The sequence below is a fragment of the Rhinatrema bivittatum genome, chromosome 7, assembly GCF_901001135.1.
Source record: "Rhinatrema bivittatum chromosome 7, aRhiBiv1.1, whole genome shotgun sequence".
In the NCBI taxonomy this organism is placed as follows: domain Eukaryota; kingdom Metazoa; phylum Chordata; class Amphibia; order Gymnophiona; family Rhinatrematidae; genus Rhinatrema; species Rhinatrema bivittatum.
The window spans coordinates 162,234,354-162,261,330 of NC_042621.1; the positions used below are offsets into that span (position 1 = coordinate 162,234,354).

At 44.3% G+C, this 26,977-nt stretch overlaps 1 protein-coding gene across 1 annotated transcript in view; it reads left to right on the forward strand.

The window, feature by feature from the left end:
• LOC115095556 (rap1 GTPase-GDP dissociation stimulator 1-like) overlaps positions 1 to 26,977 on the forward strand; it is a 264,340-nt gene that overhangs the window by 217,747 nt on the left and 19,616 nt on the right. Inside the window, exons 11-13 of the mRNA XM_029609455.1 lie at positions 1,445 to 1,570; positions 9,120 to 9,259; positions 14,200 to 14,326. Of these exons, the coding sequence (XP_029465315.1) occupies positions 1,445 to 1,570; positions 9,120 to 9,259; positions 14,200 to 14,326 (393 nt within the window). The remainder of the gene's footprint in view (positions 1 to 1,444; positions 1,571 to 9,119; positions 9,260 to 14,199; positions 14,327 to 26,977) is intronic.

Genomic DNA, 26,977 nt, shown 5'->3' on the forward strand with positions numbered 1-26,977 from the left:
CTACATCACACTAGCCATTTATTAGATACCTGACAAGGAATTCTAATTTGGTTGCTTGAGCCTGCCTCCCTCTATCCTGCCTCCCACTGTTTATGACTGCTTCCTGCCAGTCGCCCAAGTCCCTGCCCCAATCTGTAGTGCCTTGTCAAATCAGCAATGTCTCAGAGGTGGGGGGGGGGGGGGGGTGCCATACCAGGCAGGCTGCCACACTGCAAGTCTACCAGCCTCCCCTCCTGTTGTGGGTAAGCAGACCAGCCAAGTGTCTTCCTTGTCCAACCCACGGGCCTTCGTCTGGCACACCCATGACATCCAGTCACACTTTCATCGAGTTTCAAGTACCTTCCCTATACTAATTCCCTTTAGCCCCTATACACTGCTCGAGCACCCCAGCATGACAGTGGTAGCAAATTATTAATCATGCATATAACTGTCTCACTGACATTATACATCCGAACTACAGTAGGATGGATTGGGAGGGAAAGCTTCCAATCCGGGGGCAGGTGGTAGAAGATGGGGAGCCGACAGGATTTAAATCTCCCACCAACCCTGCCTCTCCTTGCTAATGAAATCATGCCAGTCTCACAGCCAATCTGAAGTTGGCGATGAACTCTGCTCCGGCCAACAACATTGGTACACTCTGCGGGAGCCAATTGCAGGATGCCCCCGCCATCAGCTAGTGCCAGGAAGAGATGCCCAGATCTAATGCTGGCCAGGTCTACCATGCAACTAGTGCCATGATGAAAGCCCACAGTAGCACACACAACCCCTACCCCTGAGTTACCTGGGAGCACACTTGCGGGGTGCAGGGGCAGGCAATCTGTTACAGATGTCACCCACAGATCCGAGATGGGGACTGCCCATTAGTTGCCCCAAGAAAAGTGAAGGCATAGGGATGTAATAACTTTTGAAATAGCCCCATGGACTCCAAATTTGGCCTTAGGAAACCCCAGCCAGTTGAGAGTTCAAGATGTTTATAATGAATATGTATGAGATGAATATGCCTCAGCTGCATATTCAGTGTGGATGTCTTGAAAACCCAACTGGTTAGACAAGTATAGGAACATTTCCATAGCAGATTTCATTGCATCAGATTAAAGCAGCATTAGAAATCTTCCCAGGAAAGCTACTGATCCTTAGCAGTATGTATTACTTCAAACAATCCAGTGCTGAGGAAATGAAATTAAACTTGAATCAAGAAAAAAAAAGTAATCAACATGAAATTCTGCTATAGCTAACGTATACTAAATCTATCATTTCCAAATTGAGTTCATTTATTTTACATCTTAAAGAAATCTTTCTGTCTAGCTTCATTTAAAATAACCTCCTGAGTTTGCAGTGTGACCTGATGATTAAAAAAAACTAATCTAGAGACCTAAGTTTAAATTTCACCTCTATTATTCATAGTATTATCTAAAAAGTTTCTTCAATCTGTTTAATTTTTCAGTTATGAACAAGGTGCAGATGCTAGAGGAAGGTGTGACTGATCGAATCCAGATGCTACTAAGGTCAGAGATGCCTCCTGTGCAGTTCAAGCTTCTTGGAACCTTGCGAATGATAACTGATGGCCAAGGTACAGATGCAGAGGAATAGAACCATGATTTAAAATGAATAGCAAGCTTTAATTTCTGAGCTTGGCTTCTGTTGGGACTGGGCATGCTGCCGAGGATTCCACACAATAGCCACACCTAATGATCAAAGAAACAGAGAAAAAGACCATATGGCCTACCTGGTCTGCCCATCCACAGCAACTATTCAGCTTAGGGTGCACATGTAACAGGTGTCAGAGGGAGCTGCAGTCTGTGACCCCCCTGGCCAACAATTGATGCAATAATTGGTATAGATAGGAAGATAAAAGGGAGGAAACCTCCAGGTAGCTGCAAATAAAGGTTCATAGTGCCATTGCCCTAAATAAATAAATATTGTATTTATGTGTTAAAATTTCATGAATTTGTCTTTCATCACCAACAGAGGCTGTAAGGTAGCATACAATAAAAAGAATACAATAAATTCCACAAAAGAAGTTCCCCTCCTCCTGTATATATATATATATACATACCCCACTACCTTTCTTCCCAATCCCTCCAATAAATCATTCCCAAAATCAATCCTCCTGGTTCTGAATGAGTTGGAAGACCAATAGAGCAGGAGGAAACTGCTAGACAAAAAAATGTTAGTATCTTCACTGAGAGGCTGTGCCATACGTCCATTACACTCTGTGTAAAAAATATTTCCAAAGATTACTCGAGTCTAACACTTTTTTCACCTTCATCCCATGACCTTTTCTTCTAGAGCCTCCTTTCCAATGAAAAAGGCTTGTCTTCCTGTGCATGGAAACTTTTGAGATATTGAAATGTTTCCATCATATCCCCCCTATCTCAACTTCCCTCTAGGGTGAGCTTGTTTAGATCTTTAAGCCTATCCCCATATTCTTTAGAATGAAGACCACTGATCATTTTAGTAGCCACCCTCTGGACCGACTCTATCCTGTCTCGAGAATTGTACACAGTGTTCCAAATGAGGTCTCACCAGGGACCTAAACAAGGGCAATATCATCTCCCTTTTTCTGCTGACCATGCCTCTACTTATTCAGCCAAGCATCTTTCTGGCTTTTGCCATTGCTTTATCCAGATCATCAGATACAAATACCCCCAATACCTCACTCTTCTTTTGTGCTTAGAATAATTTTGCCTCCAGTGCTTAATGTATCTTGGTGTTTTTACTTCCTAAATGCATTACTCTGCATATTTTAGCATTACACCTTAACTGCCAAACCCTAGATCATTTTTCAACCTCATGTTTTCCACACCTTCCTAGCTGTCTACCCTGCTACAAATGTTAGTGTCATAGGCCAAAAGACAAACCTTTCTCAGCAATCCTTCTGCTATGTTACTCAAAAATGTTGAAAAGTATCAGTCCAAGAACTGATCTCTGAGGTACATCTCTAGTAACACCCCCACCCATCCTCAGAAAAAACTCCATTTACCATTATCCTTTGTAACTGCCCACTCAGCCAGTTTCTAAAGTCAATTGAACCAAGGGTGTTCAATTTATTTATAAATCTATCTAAAACCATATCAAAGGCCTTACTGAAATCCAAGTATATTACATTTAGGGGCAGATTTTAAAATCTGCGCGCGGGGTACATTTGTGAGCACTACCCGGTGCGCACAAATGTTCACCCGATTTTATAACATGCACGCACTGCCGCGAGCATGTTATAAAATCCAGGATCGGTGTGCACACTTGTGCACCTTGTGCGACCCGAGCCCTAGGGGAGCCCCGATGGCTTTCCCCGTTCCCTCCAAGGCCACTCTGAAATCGGAGTGGCCTCGGAGGGAACTTTTCTTCCGCTCCCCCCCACCTTCCCCTTCCTTCCCTTTCCCTCCCCCGGACTGGCATCACACCCAAGACCCCACCCCTTTTCAAAGCCCCGGGACATACTTGCATCTCAGGGCTTGCGTGCTCCTCCGACCCTATGCAAAATAGGCTCGGCGCGTACAGGAGCAGGTTTTAGGGGTTACGCACGTAACCCTTTGAAAATCTGCCACTTAGTGTTTTCCCTTGATCCAACTCTCTGGTCACCCAATCAAAGAAATTGATGATATTTATCCGACAAGATTTAACTCTGGAAAAACCATGCTGCCTTGGATCTTGCAAGGCATTGAATTCCAAAAACTGCACTATCCTATCTTTTAGCAGCGATTCCATTAGCTCACCACAGAGGTCAGACTAACTGGTCTGTAGTTCCTACTTTTATGAATCGGAACCACATCCACCCATCTCCAGTCTTCCGGAACTACTTCTGACTCTAAAGAAGCATTGAAATGGTCAGCAGCAGAGCTGCCAGGACATCTCTAAGTTCCCTTAATACCTTTGGATGTATTCCATCCAGCTCTATTGCGTTATCTACTTCGTTTAGTTAGCTCCTTACGAACACATTGTTCCAAAAATCATTTGAGGTTTACCTCAAGCAGAAATATTTGTCAAGCAATTTTGCTTTTTTTACTTCATCAGCCTCTACATATTCCTCCCATTCACTTCTGAGGCTTATAACGCTACCTTTGCACCTCTTTATATCACTAACATATCTAAAAAATGTCTTGTCCCCCCATTTTACCCTATTTACCATTTTTTCTTCTATTTGACTTTTTGTATTCCTGACTACTTTTCCTGCTCCTCTTAATTTTTACCTGTCTTCCTCTTTCTGCAATCTCTTGTAGTTTAGGAATGCTAACGTTTTCTCTCTTACCTTTTCAGCTACTTCTTTAGAAAACCATAGCGGCTTGTTTTTTCTTTTTCCTTTATTACCTAAAAGCAACAAGTTGGATATCATCCACACAGTGGCTAATGGTGCTCCATATAAGTTAAATAAAATGGGAGCTAATATGCATCCTTATTTATTATTTAATAAGAGTAAAAACCCATCCAAGGACAGGAAAAACAGGGAAGTGTAGGAAGTACATAATGGAGATGCCCCCATTTCCTTTTACCCTTATCCCCCCTTCCAAGGCCCCTTTGATCCCCTCATTTTCTCTCTTTCATTCCTTCCATCCAATCTCCTCACTTACTCTGGTTCCCTCCCTTCCTCACACAACCTGGTTCCCCCATGAACCCCTCACTTACTCAGATGTACTCCCGCCTCACAAATCCTCACTTACCCTAGTTAACTATCCCCCCACAAACCCCTCATTCACCTTGATTCACGCCCTCCCCCCACACCACAAAGCTCTCACTTACCAGAATTCACTTCCTCCCATCCACAGTTCACTCATTCGCTCCCCATCCTGATAACTCTCCCTCTTTCACTTCTTCTCCCACCTGATCCCCTGTTTTACCCTGTTTCCCTTTCCCCCATAAACTCCCCCACTTACAGTGGTTCCTCCCATGAACCCCTCAGTCACCCTGGCTTACTACCCCCTTGCAAATCGGTCACTCATCCTAGTTAACTCCCTCCCCCCACAAACTCCTCATTTACCCTTCACTCTCTTCTCTCATCTCCAGTTCACTTACTCCATACTCCAATTCCCCCTGGTTCACTCACTTTTCCCAATCACCAATCAGTTCATTCTCTTCCCCCCCATGATCCCCAGTTCATTTTTTCTTGTTCCCTCAAGTCCCTCCCTTTCACTCACTGGCTCCTCTTTGGCAGCCAAACAGTAGGAGGAGGATGGCTGCCATGCAGTGTGTCCCTCACATCTTCCCTCCTCTCCTGCTGAGGTCTGAACATCATGCTTAGAACCACGTGATTCAAAGTGTCCCATTCAGATCCCAGCAGGGGATGAGGGAGGTCACGCTGGAAGCCCTGCAAGATTACCATCTTCCGCCTCCTGTTTGGCCAACAAGAACCAGTGAGTGAGGGGGTCCGAAATGGGGAGAGTAGATTGCGCTGTCCACTGCCACCAATATGTCTCTTCCAGGGCAGACAGGAGAGGGTAAATGCACCATCCATTACCACCAATGTTTCTCTCCAGGGTGGGTTCAAGTTCCATATAGAGACAGAGAGGGGTGGAGCTAAGGTGGAGGGAGGGGACTGAGCTCAATTTACATACCAGTGATGCAGGCACAGAGAAACTTTCTCTTTATTACATTTGATATTCTGCCTTTTTCCACGAGTGGCCTCAAGGTGGATTACAAAACAAGTTTTGACTAACAATCACAGTTGAATCAAATTTACAGTAAGTAGCCTTGAGAGGACAGGAATTATAACTTATAATCTTTACTAGCCGTTAAGCCCGTAACAACGGGCTACATTTAAAAATTTTTGTTTCGGTCCTTTTCCTTCCCACTCCCTCCCCCTCATTCTCCCTCCTCCCTCTAGTCTCTCTCCCTCCCCTCTTCCTCCCTCTCCCCCTCCCCCTCTATTCTCCCTCCCTATTCTCCTCCCTCCCCTCTGCCTCCCTCTTCCCCCTCTCTCCCCTTCCTTCACCCTCCCCCCCCTTCTTCCCCGTTCTCCTCTCCCTCTCCCCTTCCTCCTCTCCCACCCTCACTCTCGTCCTCCCTCTCCCTCCCTCCCCCCCTCTATTCTCTCTCCCTCCCCTCTTCCTCCCTCTCCCCCTCCCCTTCTTCCCCTCCCCCTCCTCCCTATCTCCTCCCCCTCCCCTTCCCCTTCCCCTTCCTCCCTCTCTCCTCCCCCCTCCCCTTACTCTCTCCTCCCCCCTCCCCTTCCCCTCACTCTCTCCTCCCTCTCCTCAATCACTCCCCCTCTCTCAATCCCCTCCCCTTTCAGATCATCCACAACCAGCAGATCTCCGGGGGGGGGGGGGGGGTCCCTCCCGCCCGCGCGGCACTGCTACTGCTCCTCCCACTCCTGCTTCTCGCCGCCGCCGCTCCTGCGGCCCCAGCACCATTTTTTTTTCGGGCACGCTCGGCTCTGACAGACGTGCTCGCCCGCGCATGCGCAGTAGAGCTGCTCTCTACTGCGCATTTGCGGGCCGTCGGTCAGAGCCCATTTATAAGGTAGATTTGACAGTTCAGGTAGATAGGTCGGAAAAACTGAGAGTCTCTGCTGAGAGGACTCTAAGGGAAGGTGTGGCTAAAGTGCCATGTCTTAGCTTTTTTTTCTCCTGAAAGTGATGCAAGACAGCTCAAGACGTAGGGCTAGCAATATCTCCTTCCAGATTTTTAGAACATAGCACCTGAAGGCACAAAGTCTTGTAAAGGATAGCCTAGGGAAAGCTAGAGGAGGGGAGGAGAAAAAGAACCATTTTGGAGGATTGGTGTTCTCTAAAGGGGAGTGGCAGGGGAAACAAATTGAGCGAGATACTCGGGTGCTTGTATAATTCACGCCCTTGTAGATGAAGCAGAGGATTTTGAATTGTATCCTGCTTTTGACTGGAAACCAAAGCAGCTGCTGTAGTTCTGGTGCTATGTGATTGGTTGCTTTGGCCCCTACCAAAATTCGAGCAACCATATTCTGTAAAATAGGCACTTCAGAAGAACACTAAATAATGATGACCTAGAAACAGATTCAGTTTGGCCCCAAACCACTGTCAAGTAGGAATGAAACCATTTCAAAACTGGGCCTTAGAAACCGAGCTCTTGCCAATGATGCAATAGCAGAAGAGTTAATTGAGTCAAATGATGCAAAGATATCAAGGGAGATGATAAGCGCATCTTTTCCCATGTCAGTTTTTGTGAGAGTCATCTAAAATAGTCCACAGTTCTAAGGTATTTCTGCTATGATTTAAAATGATTCATTAGTGTAGCATGTCCTACCATGAGAGGACAAACAAATGTCAGCATAATGTATTATCTTTATATGGCAAGAAGAGCTTTAGTCTTCACACCTTTAATTACCTTATGTTCTATTTACCCATGAGCTAACATTGACCTTAATTAACTCAGCATTAAATACTTTCAGGAACATGTGTCTACTACCAAGTTCCTACTAAATTAGTTAATTGCATTATCTAGTGTAAATTCATTAGGCTTCCAATGGCTGATGCCTTCAGAATTTGTAAAGCCCATTTTAGGGTTGGTTTTTTTTATTATTATTTAATTCAACAAAATTTCTAATGTGTCTGCACTGTCTCCTCTACTGTTAAGCTAGGAATCACATGCAGCTCTCTGTTTTCAGTGAGACAGCTAATACTAAAATTTCATTGTAGATCCATCAAGAGGTACACCAGCATAGCTGATGTGATGCTTCATCACACTGCATCTCATAAGGACTTGTAATTCTGATTTTACTAAGAGTGATAGAACTATGACTCTACACATGCAGTGGGGTAAAACCAGGACTGGATCCTTCATGAAGGAAATTATGGAGTCAGCTAGCCTCTCTAACTATACTAACTGTACTGTACATACACAAATCTAATGTGTACTGCTCACAGTTAGAGTTATTTTGTCACTTTTTCCCCTAAATTAAAAAAAAATGTAACACTTAACTTTAAAAAAAAAAAAAAATTGCTGAACTCTACTCAGAAATCATCAATAATGCTGGCAATGTTTTCTTTTTCCAGACCAGCTTGTACTGAAATAGTATTTCCTTCAAGCCACATAAATTGCCACTGACTGAAGTTACTGGACACTGCATGGTTTTCATCATTGAATTATACAGGCAGGGTTTCCAATATAAGGCACCAGTTGAGCCTGCCTTGTTTTGATCCTATTGCATCTGGACTTGTAGTGTTTGCTTTTTTTTTTTTTTTTTTTTTTAGGGAAAACAGAAGCAAAAGTCCTTAGTTGCAAGGAGATAAAACTAGGATTTGATCAGTCTGTCTTTCATGATGTGGAACTTGTCATGGCAATCTTAACTACAGTCATCACTTTCTTTTCCTTTTTTTTTTTCCTGTCCATTTTCCTCTCTGATATACCAGCCCTATACCACACACATGCCCTTGCTGGCCAGGAGGGCTGGAGGTAAGTCTCTTCTGAGATTTATCCCAAGTGCTGCTTCTTTGGGCAGTGAGGGCCACCTTAGTAGTAGTAGTAGTAGTAGTAGTAGTAGCAGTGAGGGCCACCGTAGTAGTAGTAGCAGTTTCTCCCTTCTTCCTCACAAGGCTGAGTGCACTGCATCTGCAAAACTCCCAAACCCTCTCAGCCCCATCTTAGAAGAAATGCCACAGAAGCTGGTGACACTTTATAGGCTAGAGAAGATTTATTGAGGCATGACATTTTGAGGATAAGGGTCCAGTTCCTCAGACACATCTGAGAAGAAACTGACCTGAGTTTCCTGCACTGCACTACTTCAGCCCAGCCCACCTTACCTTCTTTCAGATAAGTTTGAAATGCATATTTAATTGGAGTTCAAGTTCAATTGGAACACATTTCAAGCTCTTTTTAGAGAAAGTTAAATAAGGAACTTATTGTGGAAAAGGAAAAGAGAGAACAAGTTTATTATCCAATGAGATTTGGGTGAATTGAGGCAAGAGCAGATAAAGCAGACACACAAAAATCAAGGTAGATTCATAAGAAAGGCAAGCAACGATCTGCGTTTTCAGCAAAGGAGTCCTGGAGGATGCCTGTCATATTCTTTGCTCTTGTTCTTTTTTTTTTTGTAATAAATATAGTATTCCTGAAATAAACAGGGGCATAGAGAAAATGCGGTATGCTGAAGGAATATTCTCGCTTCCAAAATGCATTGTAATTTGTTTCTGAATGCTTGTTGTGTTTAGCCGATGCTGCAAAGGTGCTGGGACAGGACCCCATCTTCCTCAACAGGCTTGTGCAATGGTGTGAAGCCAAGGACCATGCTGGCGTCTGTGGGGAAGCAAACAGGCTTTTGGCATCTCTCTTGCGGCACAGTAAATCTCAAGTAAGATCGGTGATCTTTTCTCTGGGTGTTTTTATTTTCTCTTTCAGCCAAGACAGTGCCTGATGAGCTCCTTTCCACTGGGTGGTTCCAGTGCCGTTCGGCAGTCCCACTACTGCCCTGTGCCTTTGTGACTGCTTTCAATTATGAGCTGATATAGTGCCACTTCCCCTTTGACATGCTTGCTCTCAGGTGCTTATAAAGACTTCCCCTTAGTAATTGGACTGAAGACGGATGCCTGAGTCAGGTTCTTCTTACAGCTGATTCTTAAAGTCCTTTGCTAATTAGGCATTGTAAGAGCACTGACTGCGAAACACAATTTAAAAAATAGTATTGAAACAACAATCCTTATGTGACCCTTATTGCATTTTCAAAATTATGCCCTTCAATGAGCACGAACATGTTAATGCATGTTGCAGGTAAATAGCTCCTCCTTGAGGTTAATGGTGCCTATTTACTAACCGCACATGTTAATGCACATTAGCAGATGATCACCTTTTTTGTAAAAATGCCCTTGATGTTGAAAAACATTTTCAGTTCATTTTTAACCTGCACAGTGAATGGTCTTCAGCTATCTAGGCACACATTTAAAACAAATTCAAAATAATCAAATGCAGTGCAAAGCAATGAAACACAGAGTGGGAGGACACTGTACCATACAGTAGCACATGACATGGTAGACAATCATATTTAAGTGTGCATCCTTGAGTAAAATCACATCAACAAAAAATTCATCATAAAGAGGGAAATTAAGAATGAGATTTTTGTAGCCATTGTACCCTGTTACTTCACTGGACAAAAAGAGATTAAAAAAAATGTATCCATGCATTTATAGTAGAGCAGCAGTTGAATGGTGGGGCATTCAAATGTACTTCTGAAGTTGCAGTACGATCAAGCTTGCCTGTTTCTGGTCTCTGTTATTGCTTCCTTTGGTCATATTTCTTTTCACATTTTTTTGGAACAAACGTGTATCATGAATACATGCCACGTTTTTTACAACTTTCCTTCCTTGCATTCTTGCTTTAAATGTGCTAGTGGGATGCCTGTATGTCATTCTGATAGGTATTAACAGACCAGACAGCAGCACAGCAATTTTGATTTATATGATAGAACTACCAATGTAAGAAGAGCTTTCCAAAACACTAATCTATACTCAGCAACTAAATCCCAAACTCATACCAACAAAATGGGATCTCAGCAATTTTTATTTCTTCAACCTCCAGCTACAATTTCTTTTCTTAGTACTGCTGCTATAAACATATTACTCCTGGGGAAATTCTGTGCACACAAATTTAAAATTCTGCAAAATTCTGCATACATATTAGTCAAAATAGCAAAATATATATCTCAGTCTTTGAGTAATTAATGTAAAATGTAATACAGAAAAGATTTTACTCAAAGATGCAGTTTTAAATATTTTGAGCAGAATTCCACTAGAAGTACACTGTAAGAGTGTCCTTTCCACACTCTCTCCCTACTCCTCTGACCAGACCTCTTTCACTCTGCCCTCTCAGGCTCTAGGGATGTGAATCGTGTCCTCGATCGTCTTAACGATCGATTTCAGCTGGGAGGGGGAGGGAATCGTATTGTTGCCGTTTGGGGGGATAAAATATCGTGAAAAATCGTGAAGAATCGTGAAAAATCGAAAAATCGCAAAACCGGCACATTAAAACCCCCTAAAACCCACCCCCGACCCTTTAAATTAAATCCCCCACCCTCCCGAACCCCCCCCAAATGACTTAAATAACCTGCGGGTCCAGCGGCGGTCCAGAACGGCAGCGGTCCGGAACGGGCTCCTGCTCCTGAATCTTGTTGTCTTCAGCCGGCGCCATTTTCCAAAATGGCGCCGAAAAATGGCGGCGGCCATAGACGAACACGATTGGACGGCAGGAGGTCCTTCCGGACCCCCGCTGGACTTTTGGCAAGTCTCGTGGGGGTCAGGAGGCCCCCCACAAGCTGGCCAAAAGTTCCTGGAGGTCCAGCGGGGGTCAGGGAGCGATTTCCCGCCGCGAATCGTTTTCGTACGGAAAATGGCGCCGGCAGGAGATCGACTGCAGGAGGTCGTTCAGCGAGGGTTCCGGCGCCTCGCTGAACAACCTCCTGCAGTCGATCTCCTGCCGGCGCCATTTTCCGTACGAAAACGATTCGCGGCGGGAATCGCTCCCTGACCCCCGCTGGACCTCCAGGAACTTTTGGCCAGCTTGTGGGGGGCCTCCTGACCCCCACGAGACTTGCCAAAAGTCCAGCGGGGGTCCGGAAGGACCTCCTGCCGTCCAATCGTGTTCGTCTATGGCCGCCGCCATTTTTCGGCGCCATTTTGGAAAATGGCGCCGGCTGAAGACAACAAGATTCAGGAGCAGGAGCCCGTTCCGGACCGCCGCTGGACCCGCAGGTTATTTAAGTCATTTGGGGGGGGTTCGGGAGGGTGGGGGATTTAATTTAAAGGGTCGGGGGTGGGTTTTAGGGGGTTTTAGTGTGCCGGCTCACGATTCTAACGATTTATAACGATAAATCGTTAGAATCTCTATTGTATTGTGTTCCATAACGGTTTAAGACGATATTAAAATTATCGGATGATAATTTTAATCGTCCTAAAACGATTCACATCCCTATCAGGCTCCAATTCCTCTGCCCCACTATCTCTCCCCTCCCACTCTATCTCTAGCCTTATGCCATCCCAGAGTCTGACTATTCTCTCTCATATAGCCTCTCATATAGGCTTCCTCTGTCCCTCTCTCACTCACACACACACACAAACTCCCTTTCTCTCTTGCACATACACACATTCCCTCACACAGGCTCTCTCACTTTGCACACCCATACACCCTCATACAGGTTCCCTTTCTCATACACACACTCACATACCCCTGCACACAGGCTCACTCACACTTCCTCGCACAGGCTCCTTTTTCATACCGACACGTTCCCTCTCTCTCTCTCTCACAGTCACTCACACAAATTCCTTGACACAGGTTCCCTCTCTCTCTTACACACTCATACATCCTCATACAGGCTCCTTCCCTCCCTCTTGCTCACACACGCACATCCTCATATAGGCTACCTCTCTCTCTCACACACACACACACGTTCAAACAAGCTCCCCTCCCACACACAAACACATATTTCCACTCCCACACACAATTCCTCTCTCCCACAGGCTCCCAATCTTTGACTCACATACACATTCCCTCATACAGGCTCTTCTGTCTGGCACAAACACCTACCCATACACAGGCTCCATCTCTCTCTCATACACACACACACAGGCTCCCTTTTTCTATTGCACACCCATATACCCTCATCTAGGTTCCCTTTCTCTCTCACACATACCCCTGCACATAGGCTCCCTCTCTCCCACATAAACAGGTATTCTCTCTCCCACACAGACTGCCAATCATTTAATTACATACATGTTCCCTCAAACCAGTTCAGTTCTCTCTCTCACACACACACCCACATCTTCACACAGGCTCTCTCTCTCCCATCTTTTACTCACATACACTCTCCCTCAAAGAGGTTCCCTCTCTTTCTCTCTCACCACCCCCCCACACACACATACAAAACCACCCTCTCATGCATACCTCCTGTCTGTCTTGCATGGGCTCAGCTCTCTTATTTTGCTGCAGGCGTAATGGGCTTGGTTCCAATGATCCTGGGCCTCTCGCTTCTCTCTCCATCCGTGCATAATCTTTGGCTGCAAGTGGGATGGGCTCCACTCATGGCCTGCCAGGCCTGTTCCATTCTTGTCCACGAGCAGGATGGATTCCACTCGTGTCCTGCTGGACCTCTTCCATCTTTGGTCGCAAGCACGATGGGCTCTGTTCATGGCTTCCTGGGCCTTTTACCCATATTCTACGCAAGATATTGAAATTCTGCGCAAATTCTGCACTGTGAGGTTGTGCAGAATTCTCTGAGGAGTAACGTACAATTCCTAATATTTGAATATAGTTATCTGTTAAATGTCCAGATATAAGGCCAATATAACATTTATAGCAGGCATAATCTTCAGTTATGTACCCTATGGTCTTGTCAACTTCTAATCAATTGCACACCATCAACAGTCCATTTATTCTACCCAATTTTTCCGTCTCTTTTTTTTACTTACTCCTCCACTGATACCTCTTCCCTCCAAAGTAGATCAACTTGGCCAAATCAAAATGACCATGGGAAATCACTATAAAATTTCCAGGCACAGACAGATGGGGTAGGGCTACCAATCATTGCATTGGACTAGGAATCAGGAGATTTCCTGGGTTGTAGTCTTATATCTGCTGCTAATTCTCTATGTAGCCATACAAAAATAAAATCTTGACTTGTCAGAATCTTAGTTTATTAAATAAAATGATTTATAATGCCTTGATTGTAGGATCTCATTAAATCTGATATATACTCTGCAGTACTTATGGTTTATAAATATTGCGACTGTATTAGTTTTTACACAATTAAAAGGGCCATTATAACTCTACTAATCTGCAATATTACAGTTTTTCAAACTATTTGTATAAAAGAAAATAAATAAAATTTGTTAACTGAAGAATTGGTTTCCAAGAAAAATTGCATTACTATCACAAAGCATAATTTAAAATGAGTGGCTTGTGTAAAAAGTTATCAAAAAAAGTGAAATAGATAACTAATTATTTTATATGCAAAAAGAAGTAGAGACAAAGCTATGTTCATAAAAAAAGTCAAATGTTTATGGCAGCTCAGCAAAATATTTGGGTTTCAAAATATTGTAGAACTGAAATTCATAAAGAATTTAATTTCTGGTATTGCAAGCAGAAATTTCATAAATACAGACAGGTCTAATATTCTTTAATGCCAAAGATATGTTTTCCACATTTGTACATTTTCTGGGAAAGCATTATGCTTTAAGTTTATTCTGAAGCTACAGTTTTGATGAGTAACAGATAATAATACACTTTTCCATCATATGTTGTCCATAGGAAGTTGTGAAAACTATACAGCAGGCCCAAGGAGTGAAGCACCTGGTTTCTATGACAACAAGCGAGCACGCTATCATGCAGAACGAAGCTCTAATAGCCCTGGCCATAGCATCTGCAATCAATTTAGGTAACCAGTGCAAACATAAAATTGCTGCATAACGCACGAATTCCATCTATTTCACTGTCTTTGAATGAAATAATAGGCACAGGAAATAATTTCTCAGCAGCAGAGTTTACCAGTGTGTCACAATCTACATTTGTATCACTTCACATCACATCATGCAGTCTAGGAGTTACAGCTGGCCAACGCGAATACCAAAGTGCTGTAATGCTAGATATCTAGAAGTCATGCTTTCCAACCAGCAAACTTGAATTTTACTTTTTAAAATAGGAATAAATGCTAAAATATATGAAGGCGATATTATTTCATAGTTTGTGGGGTTTAATGATATGGGGGAAAAGAAGACAATTTCCTTATAATAAGACTGTAGTAGAGATGTAAAAGGCAGGGTCCTAGCCATCAATGCTCAAAATTGCTTTAAAATTACTATTGCTTCAGGCTCAGCATATTGTAATTTTTCAAGTCTAACTAGACATATCACATATCTTAATGAAATCCAGGTAAATGACATCCATCCATCTTTTCCCCCCTCAAGATGTTTCTTCACATTTCAATCAATTCAGCAAGACTTGTTTCTGTTGATTATTGTCCTTTGTCCCTTCAAGATGTTTGCCATTTCATCTTTACAGTGGTTCTACAGTGACACAATTTCTGCAACAGAATGCAATGTCTAGGATGATCCTCTTAAGAAGAGAGCCCAGCAGAAAATAAAATAGTTATTGAGTCTTATCCAAAAATGACTTTTCTCCATTCTGTGCTTATGGGAGAAACCTTGATTCAAGGTGGCCCCATTGCCTAGTACAGTGGCTCTCAGTGTTTGGTCAAGAACCTTTAATTTGCCTTCTTTGCATCAAATAATTTAAAAAAAAAGAAAAACTATGATTTAAAATAAGAATATAGTGACATTTATTTGGACCTCCACAGGCATTTGGATTTTTGAACTTTATTATTGTATTATTTTCAACAATAAAAATAAATTTTATAAAAGTACCAAGAACATCATGTGTCATCTGTGAAAACAATCCCTACATCTGACCATGTGCTGCAGATTTGGGTTATCCTGCTAACCCTAGCTGATATAATTCTGAATACCATATCAAGGGTTCAGACTGCACTAAAGGCTCTAAGAATCCTAAGAAGCACAATGTGGAGGAAATATGTAAAAATAGCATGTACGTGCATAACTAACATATACATGTGTTTAACGAGCCCTACTGGATCTGTACTAGAGGAGCATACCAATTCATTAACAGGTACATTTTAAAAGAAGCACGCATGCACCCATAAACATGCATATTGGGGTCGCGAGCAAAGATATAGTACGCGCATATCATTTAAAATATTCCTGTATCTGTACAAGTTGGTGACTTGATTTGACAATAATAATAAAAAACAGATTAACCATAAAATATTCCTGCCGTGTGTATGTGTGCAGCCTTTACATGTGTACAAGTGACCATATTTTTTTTTTTGGGGGGGGGGGGGGGTAGAGAGAGAGAGACTGTTAGAGAGACAATCTGACACTCTCTATACCTCTCACTGTAAGAGGGGCACTTTCAACTCAGGGTGGGTTTTAGGGGTGCGGTGCTACATTGGTCTGCCTAGGGCGCAAGAGTCTGTAGACATTTGTAACACAGCCCTCCCCTCCCCCAAATCCACCCTGAGTTGAAAGTGCCCCTCTTACAGTGGGAGATATAGAGAGTGTCAGATTGTCTTGCTAACAGTTTCTCTCTTTCTCTCTCGACTCCTTAACCCCTCTGGCTCAAAATCTCCAGACTTGCGCCTCAGTAGCCGAATGTCCATTCCCCTCCTCTTTTCTGCATGCTTTACTCCTGGGGGAATTCTGCGCACATAAATGTTAAATTCTGCGAACTTTATATTGGTCAACATAACACAATTTACATGACAGTCTTTAAGTAATTACATTTTAAATTAATACAGAAAAAAGTTATTTCTTAAAGATGCAGAATTTTAAATATTTTGAGCAGAATTTCCCACCGTAAGAGTGTCACTTCCACTCGCTCTCCCTACTCCCCTGGCCACTTTGCTCTCAGGCCCCAACTCCTCCACCTGCCAGAATTTCTCCCCTCCACCTCTAGGCTCAACCCCTTCTACTTTATAGCCAGTCCCAGAGTTTGACCCCGTTTTCAGTACTGCCCCTCACACAGACTCCCTCTGTCCCTTCCTCTCTCACACACATGCTCCCTCTCTCTAATACACATACACACATCCTCATATAGGCTCCCTCACTCTCTCGCGCGCATACACACACATCCCCTATACAGGGCCCTCCTCTCTTGCATGCACACCCACACAAGCTCGCTTTCTCTCTTTCACACATACATCCTCACACATGCTACCTATGTCTCTCTCTCACGCACCCCTTCACACAGGCTGTGTCTCACACATACACAATCCCTTCACACAGGCTAGTACACTCACATACACACGATCCCTTTTTCATACACACAAGCCCCCAATCACTCACACACATACACACTCCTCACAATCTCCTCATATAGGTTCCCTCTCTCTGAAACCCACACTCAGGCATCCCCCCGCTCTCTTACCTCCCATGCTCTCTCTCACACCCTCCTGCTCCCCTCCCCCACACCCCCTTCCCCTCATATAGGCTCCCTTTCTCTGAAACCCACACTCAAGCATCCCCCCCCCCCCCCCCGTTCTCTTACCTCCCATGCTCTCTCTCTCACCCTCCTCTCCTCTCTCTCACATCCATTCTCTCTCACCGGGGCCTTTATCTTCATTGCGAGCGGAACACACTTCGTTTGCAGCACACAGGGGCCTTCCATCTTCGCTGCGAACGGAGTGTGTCCCGCGGCACACACAGGCCTTCGTCTTTGCAGACTTTGTTCGTGTCATGCCGGGGTCTCCTTTTCTATTTTCTGTGCAGAATTTGGCAATTCTGCGCAGGGGGGGAATTCTGCGCTCTGCAGTAGCGTAGAATTCCCCCAGGACTAATCCTTATTCTTTATGCATATACTTTCCGGCTTCTTAAAATTTATGTTGCTCACGTGCAGCCCACATACGTGTTTATGGGGCCGTTTTTGCATGTACTATACTGATAATTGATGATAGAAAAGTGAAAATGACTATTTACAACTCCTCATGCAATCCAGTGTGAAATCACTGTATCAGGAGTTCCCGTATGTACCCAGATCAGTCCAGACTCCTGGGTTTTGCCTCCCTTCCAGCAGATGGAAAGAGAGAAATTTTTACAGCCACCGGCATATAACCTGGTGTAGCACCTGCAGTTCCTCAGTATTTCTCTGTCTCCAGCAGATGGAGAAGGTGCAAAACCTGCAGTTCTGAACCTCAAAAAAAAATAAAAAAAGAAGACTGAGAAACTACAGTGAGTGGATAGAACCATGCATCTACTTCATTGTACTCACTGTCTCAGTTTCTCTTCACTACAGCACAGCCATTGAGGGATCGCTGTTCCAGAGACCTGAGGGACTACAAGCCCAGCCGGGCTTCATCTCTGCTCACTACTGACACCTCTGGTGGCTCCTCAATACTGTTAATAAAAGATCTATCTGTGTTGTGTGTTCTAAAGCTGAACCTGACCTGTGGCCCCTCACGGGACTTCCCCCCATGGGCGTGGTCAGCAGCCACAGTGTCCAAGGGTCCACGCAAAACCATACAAACAACAACAGATTGCTAACTTGATGGATCCGGCAGAGCTCAATGCCCTGCAGGCCATTCCGGGCCTGGCCCTGTGCATTTCTGAACAGCAAGACGCATTGGAGAAACTCACTTCAGCGTTTCATCAGCTGCACACACAGAAGACCCAAGGCGCCAATTCCAGCAATGAAGGTCAGTTACATGAAGTAACTTTAAAGACTGCTGTACCGCTGGTTGCTCCAGTTCGTTTCTCGGGAGAGATTCAGAAGACCAGGGGCTTTTTAAACCAGTGCTGCATGCATTTTGCATTACAGCCTTCTCAGTTCCCCAAAGCATTTTCCAAGACTACTTACATTCTATCTTATCTTGATGAAAGACCCTTGTCTTGGGCCTCTACGCTGTGGGAATGCAAGGATCTTGTTTTGCAGGACATAGATGGATTTTTGGACTTATTTAAGTCCGTTTTCGATGATCTTGCTTGAGTGACCGTTGCCGGTTCTGCTCTGGTGGACCTGAAGCAAGGCAACCGTCAACTGGCTGATTTTGCGATAAAGTTCAAGACTCTTGCTACAGAACTCTGCTGGGACCCCAGATGCCTGAAGATCCTCTTCTTCAGAGGCCTAGATACTCGTTTGAAAGAAGAGCTGGCCGCTCGTGAAACACCTGACTCGCTGGATGAACTAGTGGCTTTAGCTACTAGGATCGATCACTGGCTTCGTGATAAGGTGAAAGAGGGATGGCCTAATAGAGGACCTGGTCAGAAGGAGGCTAGTCTTAAACCTGCACCTCAGATGGTTCCAGTAATTCCTGCTGCCAGTGGAGATGAACCGATGCAACTTGGTCGCGGACATTTGACTTCCAAAGAGAGAAGACTTCGGAAGAGGCATGGTCTATGCATGTACTGTGGACAGGCTGGTCACAATGTTCCAACATGCTCCATTCATCTGGGAAACGGACGGGCCTAAGTCCTGCAGGAGGTCTGTTCTTAGGCCTTACTACACCCTCTCCCCCAGTCTCCTTGATCTGCGGACCGTCTGAGTTTCAAACTCTTGCCCTGGTGGATTCAGGGGCAGGAGGCAACTTTATTCTTCGATGCCTAGTGGAACATCTAAGGATTCCCCTTCCACTACTCCTATCCTCAATCCATGGAGAGCCCTTACCGGGTGATGAGACTTGCCATACTGTACCGGTAACTCTCCGCACCGGAGCTCTCCATACTGAATCAATTCCCTTCTTTGTGTTAGAGAAGGCCATGCACCCTATCGTCCTGGGGGTACCCTGGTTGCAGTCGCATCAACCCCAATTTGACTGGGCATCCTTGGAACTCTCCCGCTGGGGCCCAGGTTGTCATGGGAAGTACCTTAAGGAGATTGCTCCTGTCATCTGCATGCCTACTACTCCAGTGATGCCGGGACTGTCATCCCAGTATGCATTCTTTAGTGATGTGTTTTCCAAAGAAGCTGCTGACATCCTTGTTCCGCATAGGTCCAATGACTGTGCCATAAGACTGAAACCCAATACTGAACCTCCTAAAGGACGTGTCTATCCACTCTCAGCGATTGAGAACAAGGCAATGTCCGAATACATCGAGGAGAATTTACAGAAGGGATTTATTAGACCATCGAAGTCACCAGCCGGCGCAGGCTTCTTCTTTGTGGGGAAGAAGGACGGTACCCTACGTCCTTGTATCGATTACCGAGGTCTGAACGAGATCACGATTAAAGGCTGCTACCCCCTGCCTTTAATCTCAGAGCTGTTTGACCGGCTTCAGGGGGCCAAAATATTCTCAAAACGTGACCTGAAGGGGGCCTACAACTTAGTTCATATTCGTAGTGGCGATGAATGGAAAACAGCCTTCAACACTCGAGACGGCCATTTTGAGTACTTAGTTATGCCCTTCGGCCTGTACAAGGATGTTGTGGTATACCTGGATGATATCCTGATATTTTCCCAGGATTTGTTCATTCATCTAGAGGATGTCAAGCAAGTACTACGCAGACTCCGTGAACACCGGCTTTACGCCAAACTCTCCAAGTGTGAATTTCATAAAGACTCAGTGTCTTTTCTTGGCTATATCGTGTCTAAAGATGGCTTCCAGATGGACCCTCAAAAGCTCAAGAGTATCAAAAATTGGTCCCAACCTAACAGCCTGAAGGCCCTGAGATGATTCCTGGGGTTTACCAACTATTATAGAAGCTTTATAAAGAACTACTCTTCTTTAACAGTACCCTTGACCGCAATGACCCGCAAGAGTGCCAACGCTTCAAAATGGTCTGCGGAGGCCATTTCTGCATTTGAGAAACTAAAGACTGCCTTTTCCATGGACCATGCTTGCGGCATCCTGACCCCAACAAGCCCTTTATCATAGAAGTTGACGCTTCAGATGTCGGCGTGGGGGCTGTATTGAGCCAGACTGGAGATTCTAAAGCCTTACGTCCCTGCTCTTTCTTCTCACGACATTTCTCTCCGGCAGAGAAGAACTATGGGATTGGCGATAAAGAGCTCTTGGCAATAAAGCTTGCATTCGAGGAATGGCGGCCTTGGCTCGAAGGCGCTCAACATCAAATAACCATATTCACCGACCACAAAAATCTAGAGTATCTCCGCCATGCGCAACGTCTCAACCACAGACAAGCTAGATGGTCCTTATTCTTCAATGGTTTCGACTTTGTGCTTAAATATCGCCCCGGAGACAGAAATACCAGAGCTGATGCCTTGTCACGCTCCTTTCTCTTGGAGGGTGTGCCTGAAGAACCTCAGCACAAAATTGATCGGAAGAAATTCATCTTGGCGTCTACACATTCTGTGCCCGCTGGTAAGACCATCGTGCCGAAACACCTCAGGAAGAAAGTGCTCTTTTAGGCACACGATTCCAAGCTGGCTGGCCATCCTGGTCAACACCATACCCTGCTCAAGATCCAGAAGTTTTACTGGTGGCCTACTATCAAGAAGGATACCCTATCCTACATGGCATCCTGTACCAACTGTACCAAACACAAACCTGCTTCTGGCCAACCGAGGGGTTTGCTGCAACCACTGCCAGTTCCAGAACAGCCCTGGTCACACATCGCTACTGATTTTGTAGTCAATTTACCCCCTTCTGGAGGAATAAATACCATCTGGGTAACAGTCGATCGCTTCAGCAAGATGGCCCATTTCGTGGCGCTGCCTGGCTTACCTTCAAGCCTTGGAGCTTGCGAAGCTCTTCATATCGCACATTTTTTGCCTTCACAGCCTACCAAGACACATTGTCTCAGACCGAGGATCTCAATTCACGGCAAGATTCTGGAGGGCCTTGTGCAGTTATTCGACATCTCTCTAGACTACACTTCAGTCTATCATCTGCAATCAAATGGTCAAACAGAACGGATGAATAGAACCTTAAAATAGTTCATTCGAGCCTATGTGAGTTGCGGTCAGAGTTACTGGGCTGAACTGTTACCTTAGGCTGAATTCGCCATCAACTCTCATCCAGCAACAACAACTGGATCAACACCTTTTGAAGTGGTATATGGACGCTCTCCAACACCGCCACTTCCAATGAAGCTCTCAGTGACGTCCCCAGCAGCTCAATCTACTGCTGATGAAATCCATAACCTGTGGACTCAGACAAAAGAAATGCTAGTCAAAGTGAGTGACTGCGCTAAGAAGTTCTATGACGCTCACCATTCTCAAGTGCCTGTCTTCAAACCCGGTGACAAAGTCTGGTTATCTACCAAACATCTCAGACTGAAATTACCTTCCACTCGGTTCGCTCCTCGCTACGTTGGACCATTTCCAGTCCTCCAACGTCTTGGCAACATCACCTACAGTCTGAAGTTACCACCCAGACTAAACATTCACAACGCTTTTCACATTTCTATCTTGAAACTTCTCACACTCAGTGAATTCTCTGCCAAGACTCAGGAACCACTTGCCATCAATGCAGAAGATGACCTAGAATTCAAGGTCGAAGAGATTCTTGATGTCGAAGATGAGGCAAAATACTTGAATACCTCCTTTCTTGGGAAGGTTTCGGCCCCAAAGAAAACTCTTGGGAGCCTCAGGCTAACATCCTTGATAAAGAGGTGCTCCGTCAATTTCATCTTGCGCATCCTTCAAAACCTAAATCTGGTACCCGCAGAGGAGACCACCCTTTGAAGGGGGTACTGTTACGACTGTCTCCACTCCTTATTTTCGAATGGAAACTTTGCATTCCGTCATCGCAGCGGTTCAAAGAGGAGAGTTTTTGGCATCCCTGGATCTGACGGAGGTGTATCTGCATATCGGGATCCATCCGGACCATCAGAGGTATCTCCAGTTCATGGTCCTAGGAGAACATTTTCAATTTTGCGCCCTTTTCGTTCGGCTTAGCGACAGCTCCCCGGATCTTCACCAAGGTGAAGATGGTGGTGGCAGCCGCCCTCAGGAAAGAGGGATGTCCATATATGGACAACTGGCTGATTTGAGCAAAGTCGGAAGACTTGTGCAAGCAAGCAGTAGAAGTAATGATGTGCTGCTGGCAGCCTTTGGGTTAGATAGTTAACTTATCCAAGAGCCAACTTCTCCCCTCCCAAGTACTGGACTTTCTGGGAGCACGTTTTGATACCTGAGTGGGGAAGGTTTTACTCACTGAGGAGCATATGCTCAAGTTACAGTCCCAGGTGTGGAGTCTCTTACAGGCCCATCTGCCCAGGGTATGGGATTACTTACAGGTTCTGAGCTCCATGGCATCTAGCTTGGAATTTGTTCCCTGGGCATTTGCTCATATGTGGCTCCTTCAACAGGCATTGCTATGCCGCTGGGATCCAATATTGGAACAGTTTCATTTTCCCCTACAGCTTACCAAATCAGCAAGTTCCAGTCTGTCATGGTGGCTTTCTCACTGCCATTTGAACTGTGGGGTGAATTTGAAGGTTCCTCAGTGGATGGTGGTGACTACTGATGCCAGCCTCTCCAGTTGAGGAGCAGTCTGCCAATCCCAGTCTGTCCAAGGTCAATGGTTGTCAGAGGAAATGTCGTGGTCCATCAATCATCTTGAGATGAGAGCGGTACAGTTAATCCTCCAGGTGTTTTTACCTCTGTTGCACAACCATCCGTTCAGGATTCTGACAATGCAATGACGGTGGCCTACATCAACCGCCAAGGGGGGACCAAGAGTCTAGCAGTGGCTCAGGAAGCGGAGATGCTCATGTGTTGGGTGCAGCAACATCTGTCTGTCTGGGCTGTTTTCAAGGCCAGATTCATGGAAAGCCTCTGGCATTGTATCCGGATATGCTGCATTTTCTCAGGGGGACAAAGCATTTTCGGCCTTCTAGGTCAGTGTTTCCCTCTTGGAGTCTTAATTTGGTTCTCAAAGGCATGTGTGGGGCACCGTTTGAGCCTATTAAAAGGGCTACCTTAAAGGATCTCACTTTGAAGGTGGTTTTCTTGGTGGCTATTTGTTTGGCCAGAAGGGTCTCTGAACTTCAAGCCTTGTCCTTCAGGGAGCCTTTCTTATGGATCTCAGATTTGGGGGTCTCGTTGAGGATGATTCCGTCTTTTCTACCGTAAGAGAGCGAGCTTATCATTAGCAGGACCAAAATTATGGAACTCTTTACCATCAGATTTAAGATTAGAGGCAAACCTGCAGACTTTCAAAAAGAAAATAAAAACATGGTTATTTCAAAAAGCTTTCACAGAACCGGAACACGACAACTGTATCATGACCCAAAGTTTTCAGTTTTTAGATTTTTTTTTCATCTATTAGATGTTCTCCTTGCTTATGATATTTTATTTTGTTTTACTTTATCTTTTATAATGTTGAGATTACTTACCTGATAATCTCCTTTTCCTTAGTGTATGCAGATGGACTCAAAACAAATGGGTATAGTGTGCTCGTGCTAGCAGTTGGAGATGGATCTGACATCAGCACGGGTACATATACCCCTACAGGAAGTGCCGCAAATCAGTAATCTTCCTTGCAAAAGCTGTAGCTGACCGATCAATTAAATGAACAGGATTACCCTGACCGATTGATAGTAGCTGGAGACCGCCAGTGTTCCCAACCGGAAGGCATCGACACCCGGCAGGGTGGATGGCCTATTATAAGAAAACATGGCTTACCGTGAGTCGGTGAATCCCCATGTATGCCGGCAGCCGGGCGGGATGCTGAGTCCATCTGCATACACTAAGGAAAAGGAGATTATCAGGTAAGTAATCTCAACATTTCCTAGCGTGTAGCAGATGGACTCAAAACAAATGGGATGTACAAAAGCTACTCCCGGACTGGGTGGGAGGCTGCCCGAGGACCGTTTAGGATTGCCCTCGCAAATGCTGTGTCCTCCCTGGCCTGGACGTCCAGACGGTAGAATCTGGAGAAGGTATGGAGGGAGGACCATGTCACCGCTTTACATATCTCTGCAGGCGACAGCAGCTTAGCTTCTGCCCAAGAGGCCGATTGTGCTCTGGTAGAATGAGCCTTGACCTGTAGAGGCAGTGGTTTTCCCGCCTCTATGTAAGCTGCCTTGATAACTTCTTTAATCCTGCGGGCGATGGTCGGCCGTGAGGCCACTTCCCCTAGCTTCTTCCCGCTGTGCAGGACGAACAGGTGGTCCGTCTTTTGTACTGCTTCTGACATTTCCAGGTATCTGGACAGCAGTCTGCCAATGTCAAGATGGCGTAGCATTCGACCTTCCTCCGACTTCTTCAAACCTTCCGTGGTAGGCAAGGATATGGTTTGGTTGAGGTGAAAGCGTGAGACACTTTGGGTAAAAAGGATGGAACTGTACGAAGATGGATAGCCTCTGGAGTGATTCTGAGAAATGGATCACGACAGGATAGTCTTGTAGCTCTGAGATGCGGCGTGCTGAACACACAGCCAGCAAGAACACCATCTTCAAGGTTAGCAAACGGAGGGACAGGCCTCGAAGGGGCCTGAAGGCTGATCCCACCAAAAATTCCAATACTAGGTTGAGGTTCCACAAGGGCACTGGCCACTGCAGTGGCGGGCGAATGTGTTTGACTCCTTTCAGGAAACGTGAGACGTCTGGGTGTTTGGCAACGGTGTTGCCGTCACTCCTGGGACCGTAGCAAGACAGTGCTGCTACCTGAACCTTGATGGAGCTGAGGGACAGACCCTTCAGTTTGTCAGTCAGGCCTACCACATCTTCTAGGTTTACCGTGATTTGCTTCAGTCCATCTGAATCATTACCCATGAAAACCTCCGATACGGGTATCTCCTCAACATCCTCTTCAGTTATCACTGAAGCAAAAAAAAATCATTTAATCTTTCTGCGATGGCCTTATCTTCTCTAAGTGCCCCTCTAACCCCCCGATCATCTAACGGTCCAACTGACTCCCTCACAGGCTTTGTACTTCAGATATATTTTAAAAAGTTTTTACTGTGAGTTTTTGCCTCTACAGCCAACTTCTTTTCAAATTCTCTCTTAGCCTGTCTTATCAATGTCTTACATTTAACTTGCCAATGTTTATGCATTACCCTATTTTCTTCTGTTGGATCCTTCTTCCAATTTTAGAATGAAGATCTTTTGGCTACAATAGCTTCTTTCACCTCCCCTTTTAACCCATGCCAGTGATCGTTTTGCCTTCTTTCTACCTTTCTTAATGTGTGGAATACATCTGGATGGTGCTTGCTTCTAAGATGGTATTTTTTAACAATACAACCAAAAAGGAAAAAACTCCAAAGACACCTCTCTGTCTCTTAGCAACACTCACAATATTATTTATTTATATGTGATTACCGCATCTTCAAGCCTGGTGACGTGCTAACCCACAGTTGGTTTTTTTTCCATTCTTTATTTGTAAATTTTCAAAATACATTATCCAATTATTAACATTGAATATTATTGAAGAAAACAGGTATACATTTTATTTTATACATACAGCTCTAATAATATACTATCATAATAAGTCACCTGCTTTCTAGATACCAAACAAAGGGGAGCTCCTCGAGCTATTTTATAATACAACTTATATTAATAGTATTTACTCACTATAACAGAAAAGGAAACAGAGTATAATTCCTACTATCCAGTATTATTTATAGTTAATATAAATTGGGTATTAAACTTTCACATTTCGGTTTCTCTGCTCTTCCAAAAATCTCTCTAATTGAGATGGGTCAAAATACACATATTTCACTCCATCTACCCGCATGACACATTTGCATGGGAATCGTATCATAATTTGAATTCCAAAAGTTCTCGCAATATTAGCTAAGGTTATAAATCTCTTCCTTCTATCCTGAGTTTCTTTAGCCACGTCTGGATATACCCAGATTTTTTGCCCCAAGTACAGAAAGTTTCTTTTTAACATAAATGATTTCAAAACTCTGTCTCTAAAGACATTGCAAATTTCACTATAAGAGTACCCCTCTGTTCTACTTGGGAAGCAAAAGATGTTTCTAATAAATCCGTGACATTAAGGGATATATCTTGTAACATTTGTTCTGTTGTTTTCTTTACATTAATAAAATATGCACTAGTAATCAATGGAAAATTATCTGGTTGCCATGTCAATATTTCACGGAAATAATCTTTAAGCTGCTCTTTTGCTGAGATCATTTTACATTTACATTTGGGGAAATTAACAAACCTCAAATTAGAATATCTAACAGAGTTTTCCAATGACTCAACTTTTCTTGTAAGTGCTAATTCCCCCTGTATTATTGTAGATTGTACATTCTTAATCGAAGAAACATCTTCCTGAACCTTAGTCAAAACTGACCCATAGTTTGTTACCATGGGGTTTAAGTTTAATAGTACATTTTGCATGTCCTTAATATTACTATTTAGTTTCATAATATTATTCTGTAACATATTCATAGCATGCCATAACATTTCCATAGTCACTGCTTTAGGACTTCCACGCAAGGCCTCAGGCATAGGAGATGAAAAATCTAAGTTAATTTGCTCCAGGTTGGCATTGTTCCCTACTAATGGATTCAATACCCCTCCTTTTGATGGTATTAAGGGACCAACAGCTCCCAAGTTCTCTTGAACTTCAGTTGACATTTTAAGAAGAGAGATCCGAGGA